At 39.9% G+C, this 18,973-nt stretch overlaps 1 protein-coding gene across 10 annotated transcripts in view; it reads left to right on the top strand.

The window, feature by feature from the left end:
* add1 (adducin 1 (alpha)) overlaps nt 1-18,973 on the top strand; it is a 132,750-nt gene that overhangs the window by 60,962 nt on the left and 52,815 nt on the right. For all 10 annotated transcript variants that reach the window (XM_028802267.2, XM_051928588.1, XM_028802264.2 and 7 more), the window contains exons 4-8: nt 6,006-6,157; nt 7,989-8,069; nt 10,931-11,080; nt 17,808-17,951; nt 18,339-18,437. In XM_028802267.2, coding sequence (XP_028658100.1) covers nt 6,006-6,157; nt 7,989-8,069; nt 10,931-11,080; nt 17,808-17,951; nt 18,339-18,437 — 626 coding nt within the window. The remainder of the gene's footprint in view (nt 1-6,005; nt 6,158-7,988; nt 8,070-10,930; nt 11,081-17,807; nt 17,952-18,338; nt 18,438-18,973) is intronic.

The following is an 18,973-nucleotide window of genomic DNA, read 5'->3' as shown; positions in this document are numbered from 1 at the left end:
GAGTTTCAGAGTAAGAGCACCGTGAGACTAAGCGAAGGAGCTGAAGGGCAGCTCTGCATGGATGATTGGGTGTGATTATTGAGTAACCAATGGATCTTTCAAGTGTCATTTTTTACCCTTTGTATTTTTTTTGTGTATGACTACAATGATATGCAACTTTTTTGTGGCAATTTCATCTAACATTTTCATCTACCCATATGTTTATTGAAAATTAGGCAATTTAAAGACAATCTTTAAATTTTGAATTTATTTTTTTAAATAATACCAACCTCGCCACATCTCCCAGTTTAAAAACCACTGACTTAAGATAGCAAGGGGTGTCAGACAATGTGATTACAGAAAATTAACGTATTATAATCACATGTGTTAACATCCTATGTTAGTAGTGTACGTGTGTGCATATGTATATGTGTTTGTGCATACATATTTTATTTATATAATATAAAGGGGTGGACTAAACATATAAGTGAGCTAAGCAAATGCTTAGGACCCCGTGCTAATATGGGGCCCCAAATAAGACCTAGCTGTGAAACACAATGATTACATATCAACTGGAGATTATACTTGTTTATGTTCTCATTGTGCTAGTCCGTCTTGGTTATGACTATTGATAACCTGTGAGACAGAAAATGCTAAGACTGTGGGCATCCAGGGCATCACAAAATGGAGAAAATGTTCAGTTAAGAAGGGCATTATTGGAGAGGCCAGCAGTGGCCATAGCAACTGGTATCACAATCTGATTTAATTAATTTATACAGTTAGATCAAAATATCTCTCATTTAAATTTAAAAACACTACTGGCAAAGTTCATTTTATTTGTTACCACCACCATAAACAAACTTTCCCCCTAATATTTTTATAATTCATGTTATACTTTTTTGTAAAGGTAAGATTCTAGGGTCAGAATCAACATGACTTTTATGAAATACAGTTTTGTAATAGCAATAACCAAGGAAGATATGTATTACACATCTTACACCAGCCATCAAGATCTAAATACTGAACACTGTTTCAGTTTTGGTTCAACCTAAGAAAAATGCTGTTGGTTTAATTTATGTTCTTTGGATTTTTGTTTTTTTTAATTAAATTCAAGAATTCTCTTACTAACTTGACATGACCACATGCAAAACTGAGTGGGGCCATAGTTTTCTGTAGGGATTTATTGCAATGTTTTGCAATTGTTATCTCTCATCATTCATTATACCTGCATTGCTGTTTCTCTGTCACATTTAAAGCCATATCTGCTAACTACTCAAAGTAGCCATAATACACAGTTTTGTCAAATTTAATTACAAATTGAGATTACTGATTGTATTAAGCATAAACACAAACATTTTTTTACCCACTTTAAATTTACAGTGAAGTCCTGCGTAATGCTGATATCAAAGATATAGTGAAAGATAATACAGGTAGTCTTCAGGTTACGGACATCCGACCTACAACATACAAACGGGGCCGCAGCTGCGACGCATGCACGTCATTAACTGCCGCTCTGTCATCTTCGGCCTGCGGATGCTGCAAGCAGTGGCTGGACGGATGCTGGAGGGGGGCGATTTCGCTGCTCGCACAGTGTAGTGTCCCTCAGGTGGCTCCCAGTGGCAAGCAGTTTCACTGCCCACCCACCACACACGGCTGCCCCGTTCGTTCTAGGTGCGCAGCTGGTAATGCTGCAAGCGGTGATCCTGTTGTGGCTGAATGGGGCGGCGGGGGGTAGCATTGTAGTGTGCCTCGGATGGCTGCGTGTTGAATGGGGGCAGTGGTGTTGCATACGCTGCTGGCAGCATACTGTAGTGGAGGTGACTGTGAGGTGGGCTGGTGATGAACCGCCCCTCGCTGCCCCCATTCATTCTCAATAGCAAGCCTGCTTGTACTGTTACGCACATAGCAGGAAGTTGTCCCTTGTCAGTACAGGGTGGTCCAGATCTAATTATGCAGATCCAGATCGTCTGGATGACTTTGATTTATGCAGGGACGATTCCAGTTCGGTGCGAAAACGATTCTTCATGTCGTCAGTTCGCACACTTCTCGATGGTCTGGGATTTTTCGGGTAATTTTCTATGTGATAAACTGAGTAAGTTATAGCATAATGAAAATTGCATAGTTAGATCTGGACCACCCTATACATCAGACGTGTTGACGACTGGTGCCTTCCTGCTGTGATAGCTGTACGGTGCTGTGCAGAAGAGCTCATCTTAACCTTTTGTCTTCACCCTTCAACAATGTCTCTGAAACACAAATCTGATGCAAGTGCTGGTGATATAGTAAAGAAGAAAAAAAACATCACCATTGAAAATAAAGTAGAAATAATAAAAAGGTCAGAAAGAGGTGAAAATCCATCATTCATTGGCAGAGCACTTTGTTACAGTCGGTAAACAATAGCATTTGTTAAAATAATGTACTGTACCTGTTCCGACTTACATACAAATTAAACTTAAGTACAAATCTACAGTCCCTATCTCGTACGTAACCCGGGGACTGCCTATATATATTTTGGTGTTGATTAATGAAAAGTTTATCCGTTTTGGCAGAAAAGCAGTTATAATCAATATGTTTAGTTAAGTATTCCTCCTTTCTCCTAAAAATCTCAGTGGTCAGTTTTGTATGCACACCAATTAAGTAATATTGCATGTTAGGGTTTCAAAAGTATTGAAATATCAAAGTATCAATTTTAACATTTTAAAATTATTGCAATGATTATTTTTCATGGAACTGATTTTCCAGCCTATTTTATAAATTCTGTTCCGGCAGGTAGAGTTGTAGCCCCTTTTCCTCTCACTCACGGGTGTTAATATGACAGCTTTTGGAGCCTTCCGTTGTCTAGAGCGCATCTTCAGTACTATGCGAGTTTGATGAGCGAGAGAATGGTCCCCCTTGGTGTTTGGAATGCATTCCCCTTAACTTACCTAAACAGTGCCCCTCAAATGACACTGCCTTAGATGGCCACCTTCATCTCCTGATGGGTTGACCGGCTCTGCTTAAAGGGCTGACGTGTAATTTGGAGATGTATCATTTCTAAATTACGGACACTTTAAGTATAAACCTATATATTGTTGTGTTTGCAGGATGTGACGTTTATTTTTTTTTCCCCAGGTGAAAACATATTTTGCAATCATTTAAATGTTTAACAAATTAGAACAGGAGACTTTAGTTAGTTTTACCTGCGGGCCTGGTGATATGCTTCAGTCCCCCATGAGCCTAAATTGGAATAAGTACAGCAGGTTGGAGAATGCATGTGTATATATTAGGTCTGGGAAAGTTAGTTTTTGGGAATAATGTGGCCAGTTTATTGCGTTAAAAAATATTGTTGCATCCAGTGCAGGCAACGAGGCATTCACCCCATACTGATGTTTATTTTCTTGATTTATACATACCAACATAAATGCAAGGGAGTGGGAGGAAAGGGGTGGGGAGGCAGGGGGGTTTAAGGCAAAGTTATCTTTGAGTGGCGCCAACAAACCAAAATAAGTCTCTACTACCTTTTGTATTTAACAAACAATTTTGTCAGGGCAGTTAGCACTGCAAGGCATCTAACATAATGACAAAGTACTACTAAATAGAAGTATGATGATTATTCCTACTCATAATTCCAGTTTGCAGTATATTCACTAATTTATGTCAAGAATGCAACATAACCACCCAAGTAATGCACAGTGTCAGTTTTTAGGCAAGATAGGTGCTACAGATAACTTTTTGTGTGCCAGAAGCAAAGGTGCACAGCAGCGTTTTCCAAACTTTTTTCTGTGGTGGCACACATTTTGTAACCCAAAAAATCCCAAGGCACACAACAATTCTACCAACTACAAAAACATTAAATGTCATACATATGCTAAACTGTCCCATGGGTCTTGACTACCAGAGACACCGTCAAAAAATTCAGTTTGGAGATTGGCATTTACAAACCCAGCACTTATAGTAGTGAGTACTCATATGCCCACTGTGCCTCGGCTCTGCAAGAGTTGCTGGTGAACATGCACCTTGGCAAATGGACCTCTGGTACATCTCCTGGCTGTTACAGTGCACTCTAAGCACTGTGTCTGTAAAACTTTGGTCATGGAGCTGCTTTTATGTTGGCTTCTCCAGGTAGTTCCATCCACTTCAGACATGTCTCAGCCACATAAGGAGTGTGTTTCTCTCAGGTCAGGACCCAGGGGAACTACGCTATTATTTCCACAGTGCACTAGTTGAAAAACACTTGCATAAAGTATAATTATCAAGTTGTTTATGAGGATGAACAATTGAGAATGTTATTTGTTGTATGCCCATTTAGGAGATGCTCATAGTTTGAATCAGCATTTTGTAGTGCTTTCAGAATCTTGATTGTTAGGTTTTACTGTGACACGTCTGTTTTATGTACTGTGCCAATTTCAGAATTAACATATTTCTATTTTTGTGGGTGCTTATAATACGTTGGCCTCATTTTTTTATTGGCTTCTTTTCATCTTGCCTTTCAAGAAGACATTCAAATTCACATATTTGCTCAAGTAGTATTTTGTATTTTCTTAAAGTTCAGGTTTAAGCTTATGCCATATTTTTTTTTTTTTTAATTTCCTTGGTGTTGATTCTAGATCATTTTTTTGATTCAGTGTATTTACTTCATGATATAAGTTCTTATTTTATGATTACATGTGTTAATGTTAGATGCAGTTAATGTTGATTAATTACATACAATGATGCAATTAGTTATATGTACAGAATGTAATAGCATCATCATGGTGTATTGTATTATTGTCTGCTACAGCAACCAAGAATTTCAGTTAAATGAAATAAGTTACTCTTGTGGCAGAGGCGCTATATAGGCATCAACCTTACACAGACTGACAACCGAGGCACAGGTAAAAATAAATAAAAATTTTATTCTTGACTTCAGCCATGGGGCATGTCTTCCCCATGACCCCACAGGCCCTACACGGTACCAAAAACACTAAAAGAAACACACACCCCTCCTCTTCTTCCTCCTCCACTCCTCCCAGGCAGTTTTGTCCTCCTCCTCCTCCTCCTGACTCTGGCGCCCTAGATAGTGGCTGCAGGCTTCTTTTATAGCCCTCCCGGAAGTGCTACAGGTGGTAATTGGCCTAATTAGGCTGCACTTCCGGGTGTGGCTGCATTCCAGCCCACACGGGCTCATTAAGCTGTGCAGCTCCTCCGGGTGGTGGCCACGGAGCCCAACAGGTCTGAGTCCTGAAATCCCATGCCTGTGGCCCCGATGTAAGCCAGGAGGGCTGCCACCATGCATTCCGGGGGACATAGTGTGCATCCCATGGGTGCTTCCCCGGGCCTAGTGTCATAGGGGCGTCCTGGCCGGGCATGGGTCCCGGCTGTTCGCCACACTTTTTCTACTCTGTGAGAGAATTTAAATCTTGCCTTGCCTCAAGTCTTGCCTTTATTTTGTTTAGAAGTCTTGTTTTTGTGGTGGTGTTCTTCCATGTAATGTATAGAGGAACTAGGTAGATAAGCGCTTCATTGTACAATAAGGTATAGTGACAAAAACTTAAATCAAATTGAAAATAAGCAAACAATTCTGTGACCAGTTGCAACATGCATAGGAGCCTTCTTTGTAAATGTGTAAAATTTTCAGTTGTAAAATCTTTTTCCAAGTGAAATTTGCTTTTTAGCTGAATACGTTTAAATCAATAGTTAGAAAAATACTGTAAAAGACAATCATGAAACACAAGGGTTCTTTTTTTTATGTTTAGCATCCTGTTCCACAAATATTGTTCAAAATAATTCTTCAGACCTTTTCAGTGTGCATGAAGAACAGTAGTACTGGAATCTGAAGCTACCACCTTTCAGCTGTAGTTCAGTTTTTGCTTATTTTTATCTTTCTGGTTAGAACAGGAAGCCATTTTAACATACAAAGATTGTTTGTAGGTTGCATTTTACAGTAAAATCTTAACTGGTTTAATTTGTTGCTTGACCAACAATCCCTACAGATTGCAAAGGTGTTTTTTTTTTTTTAAAGATATTTCTAGTATCTGGGTGTTTATTTTTTTTATCTCATATTCTAGGTCTTGGAATGGTGACCCCAGTTAATGACTTGCGTGGATCTGATTCAGTTGCCTATGAGAAAGGAGAGAAGCTGCTCAGGTGTAAACTGGCAGCTTTCTACCGACTGACTGATCTGTTTGGATGGTCTCAGCTGATTTACAACCATATAACAGTAAGTCCTTTAAAAATCACACACACTTTATTAAATAATAAGTTGATAGGTTTATGTGTGGGATGATTTTTAGAAAATAAAAACATCTTTTTTGAAAAGTAAAGCAAAATAGTTAATTGGATTGCAAGCCCAAGTCACGATATCCACTATTCTATAGCAGACATTTGATGGTTTTTAAGACAGTAACCTCTAAAGGAATTGGAGATAAGTCTTTTTTGGCTGTGCCCTTTTATGTACTTCCTTGAATCTTTTAATGCACTATAGAGCACATGACACTCCTTCCAATTTGTTGTTGAGGGATGTTGCTCTCAGAGTGCTGGATTATTCTAATGCATATGGTAGGAAATTGTAAAGTCTTGGTCCATCCTTGCTCTTGAAGGACTAGGCCTTTTCTGTAGGCTAGTTGTACTGTATACTGTAGTACATTTGCCTCACCTGTTTCACATCACCTTCTCCTTTCAGCTGGTTGCAACACATGTTGTGGAATGTGTTGGACTCATCAATTTCAGAATAACGTTACAGCTTTTTTGTAATAGTCAAAGTAAATGTTCAAATTACTCCTTTTTTTTTATGACCATTTTCCATATTGTCCTTACTTTTATGAATTGGTTTTGTATGTAAAAATGGTTCAGCACTATTTATGTAATATGAATTAAATGCAAGCTTTTAACATCTATAGCAGCTAGGCAAACTTACCCAATGTGGGTGGTTTTACTGTACTTTTATTATTAAATAATTAAAATGCCTTGAATTGGTGTTTTCCATTCTGTGTAGTCACCCAATTCATGGTTGCAGCAGCCACCTGCAGTAGCACTAGATACAAGGCAGGGACCAATCCTGGATGGTGCATCAGTTTATTACAGAGCACAGATTCACATCTGTTCTTGTGCCAATTTAGAGTAACCATATAATTGAACTCTTGTGTCACTGGGATGTAGGAAGAAACAAAGTGAAGAGGGGAGAGTGTACAAACTCTGTATGTAGACCCTGGAACTGTGAGCCCAGCAGTTCTGTCTGCTGTGCTGCAATGCTGCTCAATTGACAATCAGAAGTATGAAAAAAAAAAAACCTCTGTAAAATAGCTTATATGCATAGTTTTGAAAAAATGACATCATAGCCTGTAGGATGAATATTATAAAAGTGACGTAATCCACAGGGTTTTTTAGGCGGGGCCTAACTAGGCTACGTGTAACATCCAGCTACATGTCACTTGTAGTAACCATGGATTTTGCAAATTTGGAGCTGTTCAGCACATTGTCTCAAATTTTTGTGTAAGTGTTCCTGGGTTTGATGTTGGAGGATTCATACTCTTGAATCTGTCCTAAAGGTCTAAGGATTAATTTCTAAAACCTATAAAACAGGTGCAAAAATAATTATCCAGACATTGTTTTATATAACTGTTATTTAAAATCAGTAGAACTTTTTAATTCTTATCTCTTCATGCTTGGTGTGGAACATAGTATGAAGACGGAAGGGTTGTGTACTTGTAGTAGTAGAAATTGCATATGTTGCCACTAAATATTATGTACCTAAACTTAGGTTTTGTTAATTTAATTGGAACACAGTTGGAATAACTTGGGCAGCACCTGAATAGTAACATTATTCCTTTGAATGTTTTTCTATGTATCAGTTAACTGATTTGAAAGAGAACTACTGCTTTATTATTTAATATTTTAAATTAAAGTTAAGTTTTCCAAATGAAAACTAGATCTAAAGTGCCTTTAAGTTGGTTATTTATGGGACTAGTCTTAACAGGCTTAATCATAAGGTGATTTGTGGAATAACTAATTGAAAGTCTTCTTCTCTTCTATTTTGTTCTATTGTAATCTAGGTTAGGCTGAATTCTGAGCAGGAGCGTTTCCTTATTGTGCCTTTTGGACTACTATATAGTGAAGTTACAGCATCAAGCCTGGTGAGGAGTGAGCTTTCTTATTTTGGTGTGTCTGCATTTCTGTCTTTTACCATATCAACCTTTATTTTTAAATGGATAAATGTACAGAAAGGCATGTAATAACCTGTCATTATTTTAAGGAGTACACATTGTACTTTCAAGCATTGTGTATCTAAGATACAAAATCTATTCTTCTGTATAGCATTGTTGATTAAAAGAAAAACAAGATGTGAAATCTTTGTCAGTCATTATGTACTAAATTTTTAAGAAAGCAAATCTTAAAGCTCTATAAAAATAATGGAGAAAGAATAAAATATTTTTTGTCATTTTTTTTTCAGACAATATTTAATTGTAATTCATTGGGTAAAATGCATTACAGTACCAAAATCTTAATCCCTCAACCCCCACCCTCTCCCCACCAGTTGCTAGCCAACTATTTCTGGATTTCTAGCTTAGTATTAAAACATTAGAAAAACTAATGTATTTGTAAAGCTGTGTTTGGTAATCAGAATTTTTTTTTTTTTTTTTAATCTAGCTCATATACAAAATACAGTGACAAAAAATATTCTGATTTCATTTTTTCAACTAACTTTTTAAAAAAAAATAACACAAAGCAATTGAAATCAACAAAAAAATATTTACTTTTGACAAATGTTACTGTCTTGCATGTTATATGAGCCTGCATACTATATGATTTCACATACATATCACATACATTTTACACAGCAAAGTCTGATCTCGCTCAAAGCAGCCAATTTCAGTCATTGCCACATTGCACTCCTTACAATATGTGTTGCTTTGGTGCCTACTTTTCAGTTGTCTGTTGCTGCACTTTCTCACATATATTGTTAGTGTGTACTGTAGAGAGACAAGTCACCCGTTTGCCATCGTGCCATGCCACTGCCACCAAGTTTTCGGCCCCATGAAAACCGTATTGTTACCTCTTTTCATCTTCAGCCTGTCTGGCTTCATGTGTATCCTGTTCACCCTCACTGTGCCACAAGCTCCAATTCCTCTGCTCTGTAGCTCCATGAACAATTCTGGGCATGTATAAAAATTGTCCAAATGTACACAACATGACCCAAATGTTCATAGCCCTGAAGTAGCTCCAGCACAACCTGACTTGTCAAGGGACAGTTCTCTCTTTGAAAGAAATACTTTCTTGTATATGTAATTACTTTCAGGCAGAAACCAGTGTTTGCTTCTGCCAGTACAAAATCCTTTATGCCATACTTTGTGGGCTTGTCTGGCATATATTTGCAGGGAAAAAAGGTGTCCCTGTTATTTTATCATAGATTCATGCATAGACAAATCACAGCCAGGCCGATAAAATTGTTTCTATGTTGGTTCCACAATGTCAAGCAGGGGCTGAACTTTATGCATGGCGTTATAGCCTGGCTCACCCCATTGGATTTGCTTCTGTTTATTACAGAAGTGAATAAAACTTTGCAGCATCACGTACCTATCATCACGCTGCATAACCTGTCCAAAGCCACCAGAGGACAAAGCACGTTTGGACCAGTGCTCCCTGAAGTTATATCACCAGTTCTGTCCCATCTCTATTTGTAATGCCACAGCGCGCTTCATCTCGTCATTTGTTGTGGGTTTCCACTTTGAAAAATGAGAATGCGATGCAAGTGCAGCCCGCGATTCAAAACATTTCTCTGCCTACCTGTTTCTCTCATCTGACAGTAGCTGAAAAGCAGCATCAGGAGAGAGCAGCCTGAAGTAGTTCAGCAGCTGGTGATCTGTTGTGTCCAACAGCAAGCCATGCCTTGTGCAGTCCGGTAGCTAGTTCGGCTCCCACGGATCAATGTCTGTGTATTCCTCCCATGCGAACCTTGCTGTAGATGCATCGGTTGCACGAATGCGCTCAGCCGGCAGCGGATCAGCTGGCGCAGCATCGGCTGGTGTCCGATCAGCTGATGCCGGCTTCTCACTCTCTTGTTCGATCTCCTGATCACTGTCAATAAAATCCGATTCTGAAAAATCAGAGTCCGACTCCGCGACAATGCGCAAAACATTGTCTGCCGAGTTTTTTCTTTTCTGCACTCGCTTCGCTCCCTTGTGACATGTCGATGCCATCTTGCCATTGTTTACATTTCGCAACTCACGCACACGCAAGGATTAGTTGCCGAGTCAACGAGTCTAGCATTCCTCCAAGCACAGAGGGAATGCCTGTGATGTGACAGTGAGTTTTGTTGCCATTATCAGCTGATTGTCGCCCTCTATCCCTGGATGTCGACTTTTGTCGACATTCGCCCTCAACCCCTCCTGTCGACAAAAGTCTATATCCGCCCTAAAAGAGTTAATACAATAATCCGTTCCAGACCATACAAACTGTATGTAAATATATATTTTTTTAGTTTTTAAGCACAAATATAGTTAATTAAACCATAGAATGCACAGCGTAATAGTAAACTAAATGTAAAAACATTGAATAACACTGACGCTGCCTGTGTGTGTGTGTGTGTCTCTCTCTCGCGCTGCCTGTGTGTGTGTGTGTGTCTCTCTCTCTCTCTCTCGCGCTACCTGTGTGTGTGTCACGCTCTCTCTCTTGCTTGCTGCACAGGAAATGCACAGGGAGAGACTGAACACGTATAAACCGAAAGGGAAACTGGCTTGTTCGTATACCGAGTGTGTGGTCGTGAACAGATGCAAAAGTTTGGCGAACTTTTTGGTCGTAAACCGATTTGTACGTGTTCCGACATGTTTGTGAACCGAGGTTCCACTGTATATAGAATACATTTGCTTAGCTAACGTTTTACACCAATCAAGCAAGCAATGCTGTTTTAAGTAGAATAACCTATGTTGGTATATTTTGTGTAATTTCTTTCTTTTGATTATTGAAATATAATACTTTCTATGCATCCTTTCTCTAGGTAAAAATAAATCTTCAGGGGGAAATTGTTGATCGTGGCTCTACTAACCTTGGCGTGAATCAAGCAGGATTTACATTACATTCTGCAGTTTATGCAGCACGACCTGATGTGAAATGCATCGTACATATTCATACACCTGCTGGAGCAGCTGTAAGTCAAAATCAAATTGCATGGACTATGGTTCCTTTACACACAATTTTGTTTTTACTATATATTAAGGTGAAAAAAATCAACAATGAAGGAAGGGTAGAATGGTAGTACAGTGGTAATTGCTGGTATTTCACAACGCCAGGTATTTTGTTAGTCCTTTCCATTGTGTGAAATGTATACTTTTTTCCCCATATATCTGTGTTTTTGTCCACATAATCTGAACTCCAACCACAGTCCAAAGAAGTACATGATATGTTAAATGATGATACTGTATATGCAAGTGATGTGATAAACTGCTTTCCTGTATTTTACCCAGTATTGTGGAGAAGGCTCCAGATGAGAACATGTTTTTCTTTTATTGAAAAATCCAGAATAAGAGACCAAACATTCGTAAATAAGCAAGAAGTTTCTTTACAAAATTTCTTGATGGATAGACATATTCAGATTAATCAGGTCATTAATTTTGTATATATATATATAATAAAATAAAAATGGGGAAAAAGTAATCATCTCATTCTGTGATGTATGATGAATTCATACAATTTATATACTTGCAAATAGTAGAAATTGATTGACAAAAGGACAACTAAACTGGTCAGTCACACTCTAAATTTTTTATGGATCAATTGTATACTTTAATATCTGTCACAATAGGTTATTCCTATTTTATGCACTCTACATGTATTTCTATTCCTTTTTTTTAACTGTTGCTTTGACTGTATCCTGCACTCACTGAGAAAATTATTATGAAGATCTATACATCTGCTTATCAATGCAGGAAGAAATTTGAACTTGGTGATTTCGACCATGGAATTTTTGTTGGTTCCAGATGGACTGGTTTGAACATGTATGTAACTGCTGATCTACTGGGATTTTTTTACACAGCATTCTCAACAGTTGTTCAGAATGGTGGAAAAAAACAAATGTCCAGTAAGCAGCATTTATGCAGATGGAAACACCTTTTTGATTAGGGAGAGAGAGGAAAATGGCCAGACTGGTTTGAGCTGACAGAGAGAGCAGCTGTGATAACTTAGTTACCCACTCTGTATTTCTGTGGTGAACAGAAAAAAACATGTCTAAGTGCCTAACACATTGAACCTTGACTAGCAGCAGACCATAACTGGTTTCACTTCTGTCAATGAAAAAAAGAAAGCTGAGGATGCAGTGGCTAATGATTCACCAAAACTGTGCAGCTGACTTAAAAAAAAAAAAAATTGCTTTGTTCGATGAATGGTGGGCACTGCTGATGCACATAGATGATAAGGTCAGAAGTTGGCATCAACTGCGTGAATCCATGCAACCAACCAGCCTTGTGTCAGTTGTCCAGACTATGGTGGTAGTGATGGTATAGTGGTGTGAGGAATGTTTTCTTTGCACGCTTTGGTCTCATTTAATACCAATCTATCATCTCTTGAATGTTATGGCCTATTTAGTATTGTTACTTACCTTGTCCATTCCTTCATAGCCCCAATTGACTCATCTTCTAAAGCCTAGGACCAGCATCAAAATGCACAAAATAAAAGTTCTCTGACAGTGAGTTCAGTGTCCTTCAGTAGACTACTGAATCCGAATGGGAGGTTTGCAGTAGAATTTCAAAGGAATGCTTGCAACATATTGTGGAATTCATACCAAGGAAAGTTAAGGCTGTTTAAGCACACTGAGGCCCTACCCAGTATTAATAATATGTTTTCAGATAAAGTATACAGTGAGTGTACATATACCTTGATCAATTTGGTGCTTTGGTCTTGGAATTGATTATATTTAATTAATTAAATATAATATTTTTGTAATTCCTTTGTTTTTGTGAAGGTTAATTGATCACTATTTTGTTTATATCTGGCATTAGTGTTAATGTGACTGCTGCCTGAAAAAGACATTTCATTTAAATTACAGCCTGAAGGTAATGCAGACATCTACTTCTTTCGGCTTCTCCCATTAGGGGTTGCCACAGTGGATCATCTTTTCCCATATCTTTCTGTCCTCTAGATAGATAAATAGATACTTTATTAATGCCAAGGGGAAATTCACATACTCCAGCAGCAGCATACTGATACAAAAAAAAATATTAAATTAAAGATTGATAACAATGCAGGAAAAAAACAGACAATAACTTTTGTATAATGTTAACGTGTACCCCCCCCGGGTGGAACTGAAGAGTCACATAGATTGGGGGAGGAACAATCTTCTCAGTCTGTCAGTGGAGCAGGACAGTGACAGCAGTCTGTCGCTGAAGCTGCTCTTCTGTCTGGAGATGACATTGTTTAGTGGATGCAGTGGATTCTCCATAATTGATAGGAGCCTGCTGAGCGCCCGTCGCTTTGCCACAGATGTCAAGCTGTCCAGCTCCATGCCAACAATAGAGCCTGCATTCCTCACCAGTTTGTCAAAGCGTGAGGCGTCCTTCTTAATGTTGCCTCCCCAGCACACCACCGCGTAGAAGAGGGTGCTCGCCACATCCGTCTGATAGAACATCTGCAGCATCTTATTGCAGTTGTTGGAGGACGCCAGCCTTCTAAGGAAGTATAACCGGCTCTGTCCTTTCTTACAAAAAGCATCAGTATTGGCGGTCCAGTCTAATTTATCATCCAGCTGCACTCCCAGGTATTTATAGGTCTGCACCATCTGCTCACAGGCACCTCTGATGATCACGGGGTCCATGAGGGGTCTTGGCCTCCTAAAATCCACCACCAGCTCCTTGGTTTTGCTGGTGTTCAGGTGTAGGTGGTTTGAGTCGCGCCATTTAACAAAGTCCTTTGTTAGGTCCCTATACTCCTCCTGCCCACTCCTGATGCAGCCCACGATAGCCGTGTCGTCAGCGAACTTTTGCACGTGGCAGGACTCCGAGTTGTATTGGAAGTCCGATGTATATAGGCTGAACAGGACCAGAGAAAGTGCAGTCCCCTGTGGCGCTCCTGTGTTGCTGACGACAATGTCAGACGTGCAGTTCCCGAGACGCACATACTGAGGTCTGTCTTTAAGATAGTCCACGATCCATGCCACCAGGTATGAATCTACTCCCATCTTTGTCAGCTTGTCCCTAAGGAGCAGAGGTTGGATTGTGTTGAAGGCGCTAGAGAAGTCCAGAAACATAATTCATACAGCACCACTGCCTCTGTCCAAGTGGGAGAGTGATTAGTGTAGCATGTAGATGATGGCATCCTCCGCTCCCACCTTCTCCTGATATGCAAACTGCAGAGGGTCAAGGGCGTGTTGAACCTGTGGCCTCAAGTGGTGAAGCAGCAGCCTTTCCATGGTCTTCATCACATGTGATGTCAGAGCAACAGGCCGGGAGTCATTCAGCTCACTAGAACGTGATACCTTTGGGACTGGGGTGATGCAAGATGTTTTCCAAAGCCTCGGGACTCTCCCCTGTTCCAGGCACAGGTTGAAGATGCGCTGTAGTGGACATCTTCCTCTGTCACACCCATCACGTGCATGTCCTCTGACCAGGTCCATAAACTTTGCCAGAGATCTTGCCTCTTTGATTTTTGTCTCCAAACTGAGCTTGACCTTCTAATGTACTCATTTCTAATCCTGTCCATCCTCATCACATCCAATGTAAATCTTAACATTTTTAACTTTGTGACCTTTAGCTCTGTCTCCAATTTTTTGGTCATTGCCACCGTCTCCAGCCCATATAACATAGTTTGTCTCACTACTGTCCTGTAGACCTTCCCTTTCACTCTTGCTAATATCCGGCTGTCACAAATTACTCCTGACCCTCTTCTTAACCCATTCCACCCTCACTGCACTCTTTTTCACCTTTCTTCCACAATCTCCATTATTCTGTACTGTTGGTCCCAAGTATTGAAACTCGTCCACCTTCGCCAACTCTACTCCATGCATCCTCGCCCTTCCACTGACCTCCGTCTCATTTACACACACGTATTCTGTCATGTTCCTACTGATCTTCATTCTTCTGTTTTCTCTAGAACATATCTCCACCTCTCCAGGGTCTCCTCAACCTGCTCCTGACTGTCTCTACAGATCACAGTGTCACCAGCAAACATCATAGTCTATGGAGACTCCTGTCTAATCTTGTCTGTCAACCTGTCCATCACCATTGCAAATAAGGGCTCAGAGCTGATCCCACATCCAAGTGGACCTCACCACTGTCACACTTCCCTCGTACATATCCTGTACAACTCTTTCATACTTCTCTGCCTCTCCTGACTTTGTCATGCAATACCACAACTCCTCTCAAGGCACCCTGTCATATGCTTTCTCCAGGTCCACAAAGACGTAATGCAACTCCTTATGGCCTTCTCTGTACTTGATCAACACCCCGATAGCAAACCTCACATCTGTGGTGCTCTTTCCTGACATGAAACTATACTGCTGCTCACTAATCACCACCTTCCTTCTTAACCTAGCTTCCACTACTCTTCCCATAACTTCATGCTATGGCCTATCACTTTTATCCCTCTGTAGGTACTACAGCTCTGCACATCCCCATTATTCTTAAAAATTGGTACCAGTACACTTCTCCACTCCTCAGGCATCCTCTCACTTTCCAAGATTCCTTCAAACAATCTGCACATCCATGCTTCCACAGGTATGTCATTTGGATGAACGGCCTTTCCATTCTTCCTAGCTGTCCTTTCTTCCTTCTTGCTAATCCGTTGCACTTCCCGATTCACTATTGCCACATTCTCTCTCTCTCTCTCTCTCTCTCTCTCTCTCTCTCTCTCTCTCTCTCTCTCTCTCTATTCATCAGCCTGTAAAAGTACTCTTTCCATCTGTGCAACACACTCTTGTCATTTGTGAGTACGCTTCCATCTTTATCCTTTTTCACTCTAACCTGCTGCACATCTTTCTCATCTCCGTTCTTCTGTATAGCCAGTCGGTACATGTCCTTTTCTCGCTCCTTAGTGTCCAGCCTATCATACAACTCATCATAAGCCTTTTATTTAGCCTTCCCCGCCTTTCTCTTCACCTTATGCTTTATCTCCTTGTACTCTTGTGTACTTTCTGCATCTCTCTTCTTCTTTGCCAGCCTCTGTATACACTCCTGTACTTCTCCATTCCACCACCAGGTTTCCTTTCCCTCCTTCCTCTGACCAAATGTCACACGAAGCAAGGGTTTCTTGCTGTCACCCTTACTACTTCAGCTGTAGTTGCCCTGCTATCTAGCGACTCTTCACTGCCAACCAGTGACTGTCTTACCCCCTCCATGAACTCAACCTTTCAACCTTTCTTTTTCAACTTCCACCATTTGATCCTTAGCTCTGCCCTCACTCTCTTCCTCTTTTTGGTCTCTGTCATCCTACAGACCACCATCCCATGCTGCCTAACTACACTTAGCCCCTGCCACCAGTTTGCAGTCTTCAGTATCCTTCAGATTGACGCACCCTGCATAGAATATAATCTAACTCTGTGCATCTTCCTCCACTCTTGTACATCACCCTATGTTCCTCCCTCTTCTTAAAATATGTATTCACTACGGCCATGTCCATCCTTTTTGCAGAATCCACCATCATCTGATCTTCTTCATTCCTCCCCTTGACACCATACCTACCCATCACCTCCTCATCCCCTCTGTTCCCTTCACCAACACGTCCATTGAAATCCTTTCCAATTACCACTCTCTGACCCTTGGGTACACTGTCTTTCACTTCATCCAACTCACTCCTAAAACCTTTCTCATCCATCTCACACCCAACTTGCAGGGCATATGCACTAACAACACTCATCATCACACCTTCAGTTTCTAGTTTCATAATCCATTACTCTGTCTGACACTTTTTTTTTTTTTTTTCCACCTCCAAAACACTCTTGACATACTGTTCTTTCAGAATAACCCCTACCCCATTTCTGCTCCCATCCACACCATGATGGAACAATTTGAATCCACCTCCGATCCACCTGGCCTTACTCCCCTTACATTTAGTCTCTTGCACACACTGCATCATCCTTCCTTCTCTCCATCAAACCAGCTAGCTCTCTCCCCTTACCAGCCATACTGCCAACATTCAAATTTCCTACCCTTGGTTCTACTGTCTTTACCTTCCTTCTGTACTCCTGCCTTCAGACATGTCTCTCCTCTCTTCTTCTCCTTATTCAGCCAACAGTCTCCCAATTTCCGCCAGCACCCTGCTGGCTAACACTACTGGTGGCAGCCGTTGTTAACCTGGGCCTCAACCAATCCGGTATGGAAATCTGTATTGTTGTCCACATATTGATCTGGCAAAAGTTTAAACCAGATGCCCTTCCTGATGTAACCCTCCACATTTATCCGGGCTTGGGACTGGCACGAGAAAAAACACTGGTTTATGCATCCTCTGTGGCTGGATTGAAGATAATGCAGACATATTGATAATCAATTAATGGCATCCATTAAGAAATTCAAATGTGAAAAGAAAAAAAAAACACATTTGATCATAGTGTTGTGCATGCTTTGCTGTTGCTGACTTGCACTTTGTATCTTTATAGAGGTTCTGGCTTTCTGTCTCTTCCTGTTACACACTTTTCTTTCAACAAAGTATTTTAATTAGATTATTTAATTTACCTCCTATAAGTTATTTCAATTTTTAGTACACTCCTGTCTGTCTCTATATTTGCAACTTCCCAGTATCAGTAGATTTTCCCTTCTTATGAGGTTTAGTATTTTTGTTTATCTTAGACAGTCTTTGCTTATTTTTATTTTTATTGGTATTGGAGAGCAGATGCTGAATAAAAAGTGCAGTGGAAGTAATTTTCTCATGTTGTGTTTTTTAACATTTGTTAGGTATCTGCAATGAAGTGTGGTTTGCTGCCTATCTCTCCAGAAGCACTTTCTCTGGGAAGTGTAACTTACCATGATTACTGTGGGATCCTAGTTGATGAAGCAGAAAAGGTCCTCATACAAAAAAACCTCGGTCCAAAAAGCAAGGTACAAATGATATAGGGTTTGCTGGTGGGATGTTCAAAGAAATTAAATTTGTTGGAATTTTGGTATTCAGTAAAGATGAATGATTGTAAAACGTGGCAGTTCAGTGGTATTGTAGCAAGTGCTGAAGCCTCACAACTCCAATGGCCTTTCTTTGAATCAATGCATATATAAAATATTTATGTTCCTGTTAATGTGTGTCCTTGGCAGTCATAATTTGGAAACTTCTAAAGACTTATTACAACATAATAATTATAACAATAATCGGGAGTTTTCTGGAACTACCTTATACAATAAAAGTATATTTCTGTCTTCCACCTTTTAAATATAAACAATAATATTACTCAAATATTTATTATTGCACAAAAAAATTCCTTTTCATTTTTATAGGTTCTTATTTTAAGAAATCATGGTCTGGTTTCAGTTGGTGAAACAGTGGAGGAAGCATTTTACTACATTCACAACCTAGTTAGAGCGTGTGAGATTCAGGTAAGTGTATGCAGAGAGAGCATTTTACGTAGTATTTTTAAACTAGTGTTTTTTTATATATATATATATATATATAATATTAAAGATGCTTGTCACACTTTAACAGAAACTATCTAAATTTGATTAGTAGTGCCTTGCTTCTAGAAATGTACATTCAGATCCAGAAATATTGGCATCCCTCAAGAAATGAACAAAAGCATCAGTATAATTCTTCTTTCGGCTGGTCTCTTTCGGGGTTGCCACAGCGGATCATCTCTTTCCATATTTTTCTGTCCTCTGCATCTTGTTGTGTTACACCAATCACCTGCATGTCCTCTCTCACCACATCCATAAACCTCCTCTTAGGCCTTCCTCTTTTCCTCTTACCTGGCAGCTATATCCTTAACATCCTTCATCCAATATTACTCAGCATCTCTCCTCTGCACATGTCCAAACCAACACAATCTCGCCTCTCTGACGTTGTCTCCCAACTGTCCAACTTGAGCTGACTGTCTAATGTACTACTTTCTACTCCTATCCATCCTCGTCACACCCAG

The sequence above is a fragment of the Erpetoichthys calabaricus genome, chromosome 5 (assembly GCF_900747795.2).
Source record: "Erpetoichthys calabaricus chromosome 5, fErpCal1.3, whole genome shotgun sequence".
In the NCBI taxonomy this organism is placed as follows: domain Eukaryota; kingdom Metazoa; phylum Chordata; class Cladistia; order Polypteriformes; family Polypteridae; genus Erpetoichthys; species Erpetoichthys calabaricus.
Note: the sequence above shows the minus strand (reverse complement) of the source record. Positions and strands in the feature narration are given on the sequence as shown.